At 32.4% G+C, this 9,674-nt stretch overlaps 2 protein-coding genes across 2 annotated transcripts in view; one reads left to right on the top strand and one right to left on the bottom strand.

Annotated features, from left to right (window-relative positions):
- The first annotated feature begins 2,010 nt into the window (after positions 1-2,010).
- On the top strand, positions 2,011-7,042 carry LOC129218745 (putative nuclease HARBI1). Its single transcript, XM_054853069.1, has 3 exons — positions 2,011-2,421; positions 5,108-5,463; positions 6,654-7,042. The coding sequence occupies exons 1-3, from the start codon at positions 2,011-2,013 to the stop codon at positions 6,931-6,933; spliced, it is 1,047 nt and encodes a 348-aa protein (XP_054709044.1). The 3' UTR covers positions 6,934-7,042.
- Positions 7,043-8,646: 1,604 nt separating this feature from the next.
- Positions 8,647-9,674, bottom strand: part of LOC129218744 (protein dachsous-like) — a 22,755-nt gene continuing 21,727 nt past the window's right edge. Inside the window, exon 9 of the mRNA XM_054853067.1 lies at positions 8,647-8,663. Coding sequence (XP_054709042.1) covers positions 8,647-8,663 — 17 coding nt within the window. The remainder of the gene's footprint in view (positions 8,664-9,674) is intronic.

Here is a 9,674-nt window from a genome sequence, read left to right as displayed (position 1 = left end):
CCACCATTTCATACTGCAAAAAACATATTTTCATTATTTTAAAAATAGATACTCTTTATTTCTGCATTTATGCATCATTTTCGCGTGTTTATTTGTTGTTTGATTTGGAACCTAAGTTGGTTAGTATTTTTAGTCTAATTGGGTAAAAATTTTAGGTGTCATAACTTGATTCTACATCTACACAGTAAAACTAGTTTGCACACATATAAAACATGGCTTGCTGCTTTCAGGAGAAGATGCTAGTTGCATTACTTAAATTATCTATTTTGTGCACATCTCAGAGTAAATAATGAAGAAAGGTAAGAATCAATGTACCACACATATATTCAGAGATATTACTAGAATTATTTTCAAGATATGAAAATATTCATTGATATTTTTCCAAAATCGCGTTTATTAAGACTTATAACAAAGGATGAAATGGAAGTTGTCGGACAAAGAAGAGATGTGCACTAATCTGTTTTTTTTTTCATTGTAAAAAAAACCCCCGAAATGTTCTTAGAAAATAACGGACAGCTAAAGTATCTTATTCCTGCCGGTAACATATCCTGCGAAAAACAGAAAAGTTTTTGTCCCTATCAGAATCTTCCCAAAATTAAGCTGGTATATTTTGGAGGAATTAAAAACCTTTCCACCTTTCCAATACAGACAAACAAAGCCTCTTCACTAAAAATGTTCATGATTGGATGGAGTAATTTTCTCTTTCTGATACTATTCACTATTTTGAGGTTGTAGAAGACCCATTATGTATAGAAAAGTACATGCTGTATCTTTTATATTGAGAATACGTGGGGTTTAATGGGAAAATGTCATTTAATTATTTGGTGTGACATACACTGTTAAAACCAGGAGTTCCACAGGGGTAAAGAATTTCACCCAAGAGTGAAAAAACGGTGCCTCTGGGTGAAACAGAGGCTAGGAAGTGTCGTTAAGGTGCTTTTGGTTCCTCAGTGGGTGAACGACGTCAACAAAAGTGATAAAAGACCATTCAATAGGAGAGCGACTCCTTGCGCATGCGCTCTGACTTATCGTCCAACGACAACTCCAGTTTGAATGGCGAACGAAGGAAGTTGCAACGAAATTTACTTTCACATTGAATGAAGTACAAAACTGAAAATTTCGTGGATTAATCTTCGAAATCTCGCGTAAGTAAAGGCATTTGATCATATTGTAGCTCTCAGAACTTTCGAACATATTTAAAGTGTTTAAAGTATGTTGACAACTCTTATTGTTCCGTTTACCTTATTAAACATTTAATGTCTTGTTATTTATATCCTGCAAAACTGTTACCTAAAACTATCTATCAGTACCATCTTGAACAACAACATTAAAAATAAAAACGTTTAAATCAGCTGATAATTGAATTGCTAATTCCGGAATAAAAATGCATCGACATAAACAGCCTATATACCAATGTCTATTTCTTCTCAATGAAATTACGTAGTGGAAACGAACAGAGCAGCAAAGGCGGAGGAAAAAAAAAAAAAAAAACTGCGTGAAAAGAAATCTCTCACTTAGCGTTTGACTCATGAGTTTCATATCGTGTTTTGGTTAACATATCTTTCTCAGGCGTTATTGCATGAAGCAAATGTAGTTATCTGCTCGTTTTTATTTTTAATCTGACGGAAAACTTGACATTGGAAAGAAGGGCTTTTAAATTAGTATTTATCTTGTACGCATAAGGATACTCAAATATCGAATCTTATAATAAGTATTGATAAGTTACGCTCGATTAAAATTTTAAACGTTTATGAAACGCTTTTATTTTCCTATGATTCTAATCTAATGTTACCTAATATTTCTGGTTGTTCCGGCAAATTAACCAACTTATTAACCAACGCGAGTAACTCTGGGGTCCAAGGGTTACCTGCCAATCGAAGGGTTGACGTTATTTACCAACGCGAGTCGGAGTTAACACCGTGTTGTGAGCCGGTTTTTCAGCTCCAAATCTAACCCCTCGATTTCGGCGAGTTAACTCGCGACAGCGAGCTACTTCCGTAATAAATAAAGATGGCGGACGAGTACGATTTGTTTGCGTTAGAAGATTTGGAAATACTTGAAATGATTGAACGCAGGCCTCGAACTAGACCAAACAGGCAGAGCAATGATTTATATGATAAAGATGAGGTGGATTTTAGAAAAAGATATCGGTTCAACAAAGAAACTGTGTATCATCTGATATCAACCCTGCATCTAGAATTGGAATCGGAGACAACAAGAAATGATGCACTTTCTGCCGCCGAGAAAATTCTTGCTGCTCTCCGATTTTATGCGACGGGGACAATCCAATTGAATATTGGTGATTTGAACAAAATAAGTCAACCATCAGCGTGCAATGCAATCAACGAAGTTTCAAAAAGTCTTGCTTCCCTTTCTGGGCAGTACATTTACTTGCCACAGACAGAAGAAGAGAGATTACAGGTAAATAACTTGTGTTATTCTTTGCTTTTAGACAACTTTTTAAATGTTTTGTATTAAATAGTAGTTAATAATAAATGCTATATTTAATTTGAAAAAAGAAAAAAAAAACACCTTTACATCTTAAGTGTTTAACTTTTTGCAACATAAATTGCACCAATGTAAAAGACCAATAGTGATGCTATATCTTAAACCAAGAGTTTAAATTTCAATTGTGTACTATGTTGGGTAAATTCTCCACCCTTTTTACTATAGCCTATGTCCTATTAATAGTGCATGGGTTATAATATTGAATTCTGTGCAGGTTGGTTTTCTCAGTGTAAAACAGGTTTGATAGACGTATACCGTAGCAACTTTGGCCGAGTACCGAGTACTCGGCCTTTCACTATTCGGCCGAGTTAACGAGTACCAATTGCATTTTAAGAAAACCACCGACACACATGTGATGAATTTTGAACTTATTGGAATATTAGTCTAATAGTTTTTAAAACTAAATTCCAGGTGAAATTTAATTACGCATTATTTAAAAAACTTCGTATGTATATATGTATATATATATATATATATATATATATATATATATATATATAAATACAAAGTCATTTATATACATATTGACATATACATACATATATGTCAAAAATTTTACAAAAAAAATTATTTTTAAAAATAAAAATAAATAAAGATATGATTAATCAAGTTGGAATTGAAACAAATTATACCAATCTATTACAGTTCTAGTCCACCAAACACAAATAATTTTTAAAAGCAAATAAAACAAATGTTCAGGAACAATGCAGACGCCTGTTTCTGCATTATAAGGAACGTCTTTTTCAGTGCATAAAATCAGAGCTAAAGAATGTAAAGAGATTCGACAAAAAAATCCTACTTCTGTCGGATGCCTTTAAATCCACGAGCTCGCATTTTGTGCATTGAAAAAGGAATTCCTAATAACGCCAAAACACGTGTCTGCAGTGTTCCTGCACTGTGCTTTTAACGCTGCTTTATTTCCTTTTATTTTTTAAGAGCAAAGGTATTTTTATATTTCTTATAACTATTTTTGGTTTGTAGCAAAAATCCATTATAAAAATTCTATATTTTCTGTACTTACCTTTTTTGCACAATTTTTAATAAATAAATTTTATTAACTTTGGGGACAAAATAAGGATTTATTCCATTGAAGCATTTCAAACTTCGTTATTCCCAAAATTTAAATTTGACTTGTAAACTTGAATTGTAAATGATAGCAGAATATTATATATGCTTGAGCTTTTCATAAATTTTTATATATGTCTCGGACAATATTCAATTTTTTGCAACTACTCGGTATTGGCCGAGTATCTGATCAAAATTTGGCCGAGTACCGAGTAGTTACCGAGTACTCGGTATGTCTCTAATATTTATCTATTAAATATATTTTTTTCACTCCAGCAAATTATAGCTATTATACATTAAAACATAGAAATAAGTCTGAGAAGCAAAGCATACAGCGGTCTCACTGATCCAAAATTAGACTTGCTATCTAACGATACAACTTAATTCATTTACGTGTCTCAAATTAAAACTACTATGCAGAACAAGAAAACTTTCTTTGCTAAGAAGAAAACTTATATCATCAGAAAGAAAATCTGATCTGTTTTGTAGCAATAACAGCAAAAAAAAAAAAAAAAAAATTGAATTTTGGCTTGTTGAGTTCAAATTATGTTTTTGCAATCACGAGTGTGTGTATGTAAGCATGTGTGTTTGTGTCTAGTCATGAGTGTGTGTGTATAGGTTTGTGTATGTATGCGTGTGTGTTTGTATCTGTATGCAGGCATGAGTATGGGTGTGTGTTTGTGTCTGTGTGCAGGCATGAGTGTATGTGTGTTTGTGTCTGTGTGCAGGCATGTGTGTGTGTATTTTGGATGTGGATGCAACCTGGAGACTGTTTTCACTAGTAGAGCAGCATCGAGAGGGGACAGTCGACGGTGGTGCTGCAGAGGGAGGCGGGGGAAAATAAAATCAGGGTAACGTCACGCACAGTCAAATAAGAACAATAAGCAATCTTGATTGCTCAATAATTAATTTGAATTTTGGCACTTTGAATTCAAATTATGTTTTCCGCAATTACGAGTATGTGTGTGTATGTGGGCGTGTGTGTTTGTGTCTAGGCGTGAGTGTGTGCAGGCATGAGTGTGTGGGTATGTGTGTGTGTGCAGGCGTGTGAGTATTCGTGTGCGTGTAGGATAAAGACACAACCTGGAGCCAGATTTTGCTAGAGGAGCAGCATCGGGAGGTGCGGGTCGACGGTGGTGCTGCAGAGGGAGGCGGGGGGAAATAAAATGTTAGGAATTCAAAACAGTCAAATGAGAACAATAAGCAATTGCTCAATAAATCGAATTATTCAATTTATTTTAACTCATATTTTAGGCAACATTTAAAATTTTTTTTTGCTTAATTTAGTTTGTTTTATCATAATTTTAGTTTTTTACAATGATGGGACGAAAATAGAATTCAATAGTCTTAATTGTCATAATATAAAAACATTTTTTTCCTCTTTGATGTTTAGTTAAGAAAGTACAGATTTTTTAATTATTTTAAGAAGTATTTGATGAAAAAACTGGATATTTTGGTCCTTGAAATAGCTCTGTATGATTGTTTTGAAATTACATATTTAATGTAATATGCTAATTTACTTCCTTTCTTTCAGGTCAGCCAAAAATTTTTTGAAAAATTTGGGTTTCCATCAGTGATTGGTGCACTAGACTGCACGTTGATAAGAATTAAAAGCCCAGGAGGAGAACGAGCTGAAACTTATAGAAGTAGGAGAGGGAAGTTTTCCTTGAATGTCCAAACTGTCAGCGATGCAGACCTGTTAATAAGGAACCTTGTAGTGCGATGGCCTGGCAGTACACATGACAGTACGATATTCGACCATTCTTATTTGCGCGCACATCTCGAAACTGAAGTCCCTAACAGATACCATGTGTTAGGTGATCTCGGTTATCCGCTTCGTTCATACCTGATGACACCATTTTCAGCTCCAGCTACTGATGGCGAGAAAAGGTAATTTTATGCGTTTCTTTCTGTCAGTTTTAAAGTTCAAGCTATAGAAATATTTTGTTTCTAGCACCACTGTCTATGCTCAGTGCTAATGCAGTGGTTTCCAATGTGTGAGGCATGAATCCTCAGGAAAACAGAATAATTAACAAGAAAAATTAAAAAAAATTCCTTATTGTACTAATTTGCAGACAGCATTACAAAAGTAAAACTTAATTTTTTTTTTATGATGATGATTTATGACTCTTCTCATTAGATACAGCTGAGGAATGAAAATTTTCCCCCTCCCAAAAAAAAAAAAAGTTAGGAGCATCCCTAAAAGTCCTGCCCTTTTGTATTTAGTTCATGACTATAACTTAATAGCTTTAATTATTCTCCTCCACTCTGTATTATGTATGTGCTAACTTTTTACAACAAAACTTTTATTTAAATGGGCAAACCGGTACATATATGTGAGTGACTGTTTATATTATAGGCTGTTTACAAATAATGTGTTCTTGAAATTTTGAGTTTCTGCTTGGGGAGGGGAAGAACTGTGACATCATCCATATTTTATAACATGGTTATGAAAAATAGTGTGAAGTAACAAGTGGAGGGGAGAGGGTACGGTGAAGTGTGAAATTATATGTCATAAGTGGGAGGGGTTCAAAAATGTTGAAAAAAGTGCAACTTTACAATGGCCACATTTTTTAAACAAAAAACTAGGACATTGATAGAGTAGGAGGAAGTAACTATGTTTTTTTTTTTTTTAATTTACTGTGTCACTGAACTGAAGAATTTCATATCTTACCTGATTTTTCAACAAAAAGATTGAAATACCTTGTTTATTTATTTATTTGGAATCTTACAGAAGAGCAGAACACATGTCTGATCACTTTAGATAATGACGAATCATTTACTGAAGCTTATGAGCATCAAGAATATAAACATGTATGCTAAACTAGGATCTTTCCAACTGTTTGGTGTAACACATCAGGATTTAATTCGCTTCATAGCAAAGCTCCCATACATCTTTTCCATGTCATGTTGTTTTTGTTTTTTTTCATGTTACATGGAATTCAGACAATTTATGCGGATAAAGTAATGTGCCAAAAATACCATCTTCTTGCTGTCAAGATTTATATTGCCCTTGTAAGGATGTTTAGGTACATAGCTTTGTTTCATGTTTTAACTTTTATATTGTTTTACTTCTTTAGGTACAACGAAGCACAGATTTTGGCCAGAAATGTTGTGGAGAGGCAATATGGTGTTTGGAAGAAAAGATTTGCATGTATTGCGGAATCAATGCGATGTCAGTTACAGAATTCTCAAACAATTATTGTTGCCACAGCGGTGTTGCATAATATTGCAATCATACTAGGTGACAGTTATGATGAAGGTAATTTCGCACCTGGTGTTCATGATGGACCTGTAAATCATAATACACATCATGCAGGCGTGGCCAAGCGTAATGCAATAGTTGCAAATTATTTTTAATTATTTTGTAAATATTTAGTTTCTTCTTTATTTGTTATTTTTCTTCAACTATATTAGCATCGGCTAAAGAAAAAATTTACTTTGGTTCCTTCCTATCCCACATGTCCATGTCAACCTCCATTGTAGTTTCAATTGCAATGTAATTCTAAAATGATTTTGCTTGCTATTATCTTTTTCATTTTAAATTTTAAGGACTAGATTCAAAACAATTCAGTCTGAAATTTAGTTCACTTCTCAATAAATGAAATCTGTGCAATTTATGCAACGCCACGGTGGCAACAATAATTTCTTGAGAACTTTGTAAATCTTCTTTTGTGTAACAGTTGATAGAGTTGGGAAAATAATTTCACAACACTACCAAGATGACAAATTTCAATTTCATTTATAACACAAAGAAATGTTATTACAAGTAATATTTAATTGAAAAAAAAAACTGAATTTTTTTACGGTTTTGGCATTAAAGTTTTACATTATGATGTTATACAAAGTTCCTTTTTTAAATTGTTCATTAAGGAAGAATAACTTTATTAAAAATATACCATTTTATTTTAAAACTTGTGTAATTTCTTTTTTAAATTCATGTTCTTCATATAATACTCTGTAACTACAATAAACAAAAACTATTGTAGATTGACAATTTTTAAAAACAAACTACTGGCATTTTTCTCAAGTAGTTAGGTGGTTATTTAGTTTTTGATCACGAAATGAGACTATAGTCAGAAGAAAATCACAGAACTTTTACAAAGCTGTAAAAGACTTCCGTGTATGTATTTTTTTTTCCCTTCAGTTCAAAAATTGTCATTTATTATATTTAAGTTAATTGTTGCACTATATTTTGAACACTTTTATTTGTACACATGCATAAATGTTGTAAAAATTGGATACTATTATGAAAACAAAAAGACTCATACATACTATAAAATATAACTTCGACACATTTTATTATGTTTTAGATATTTTCTTACAAAATAGTTTCTCTAAAAATGTGCATTAGATGCTTTTTATCGCAACCTGATTTGCAAGTTAACTTAAAGCGTATTTTCCTGAGAGTATATTTGTTACTCATGTTAATATTTAAATGCTAATTAAACATTAAAATAATTCTAATTTATTTGGCTGACTTAATTACTTTTTCTGAAAGTGTAATTCTATATATTAATCTAATTTCAGAGTTTTTTTTATTTCTTAAGTCTATTCTTTATATTGTGATACACAATGATTTTCATGTACTTTTTTAATACTCCCAGAATAAATGCAAAAATCACTTGTGCAAATGGATTCAGGAGCATGAGTCATCAACTGTATATTTCAATTCATATTTTTTTATTGCAAAATCCTGTATCTTTAGTGTGTCTTTTAACATTTCATTCAAATTCAATGCTTTTGTAAATCAGCTTTTATGCCATTTTTGAATAAAACTCTTTACCAATACTAAAAAGTTTGTTCTTTTCCATGGAGAAAAATCACCAGCTTATTTATTTTAATTATGTTTTTCATCAATGATTCTTTCTAAGGAAAAGTAAAATTTATAAAATGAAGCATTTTCAAAAGATTCAAATCAAGGCATGAAAAAAAAGTATGGCCTGACCTTTCTGGCTTTTGGTAGAGAAATACATGGCTCAAGAAGGATTATACATGTTCAATCATTGTATCACTAAAAATCTACTAATGATACATTCATAGTGATTTTAATTTATAGACATTTTACTCACTTTACAGATTTTCAATCCCTGAAGGATAAGGATAAATATTTTATCCTTAAAAAGAACTACTTTTATTGTTTGCATATTTGTTTTAACTTTTCTTCTTTCAATTAAGTTTGAAAAGCACATTAAGAAAAGGTCACTGATCAAAAATTTAAGGAAAAGCAATTTATATTTAAAAACAATAAAGGTTTATTTATAAGTTTACAAAATTTTTTTTGCTGAGCTCAGCATAGTAATTCCTCATCTCTTCATAAGCTGCGAGCTTAGCCTCCAGCACTCTCATTTTCATTAGATGCTCGGCTTCTCTAATCTCCATCAGTTGAGCACTTTCCTTCTCCACTGCTTCTTTGCGGGCTTTTGCCCCTTCAACCATTACAGAAGAGGCCCTTGCAGAGGCATTTGGTCTTCTTAAAGTTGGCACCCGGACGCGCCTACTGTTTGCAGCCAACCTTTGGGACATTGGCTTTGGAGTGGCAGCAGAGGTGTCCTACAAGATATATACACAAATTTCAATGCATAAATTCAATAATAAAACTAATAACTATATACTATTATACAATGCATCTCTGCAGTTATCAGCTATTATACCACTAAACGGTAAACTACTTTAATAAAATTACCAATCTTTAGCATAATTGTGCAATAAATAAATAGATGACTGAGTAACCAGCAACGAAAACAGAAGTTTTGGTAGTCATTACTTTGACACAGTAGTGCCAAACTTTTACTTACCTGAAGATTGCAACTCATAATAAAATGATTCTTGCTGGCCACAAAATTTATTATAAAATTTTAAAATACTTAATATTTTGCTACTTAACATGTGGAAACATGAAAAGGGATTAGAAGACTATAAAAGGAGAACTGTTGCAATCATTACTTAACACATATTTTATTGCATCTGCTTCCAGAAACAATTTGCAATATTGAGGTCTACATTCGTGACTAATTGCAATTTTTGATTTGAAAAACAAAGCACAACAGCGTGCCATATGGGTCAGCTTTGTGGGATATAAATATGGCACCACAGCTTTA

This window comes from Uloborus diversus, chromosome 3 (assembly GCF_026930045.1).
Source record: "Uloborus diversus isolate 005 chromosome 3, Udiv.v.3.1, whole genome shotgun sequence".
NCBI classification, from domain to species: domain Eukaryota; kingdom Metazoa; phylum Arthropoda; class Arachnida; order Araneae; family Uloboridae; genus Uloborus; species Uloborus diversus.
The sequence above is the reverse complement of the archived record's forward strand: the minus strand, read 5'-3'. Positions and strand labels throughout refer to the sequence as shown.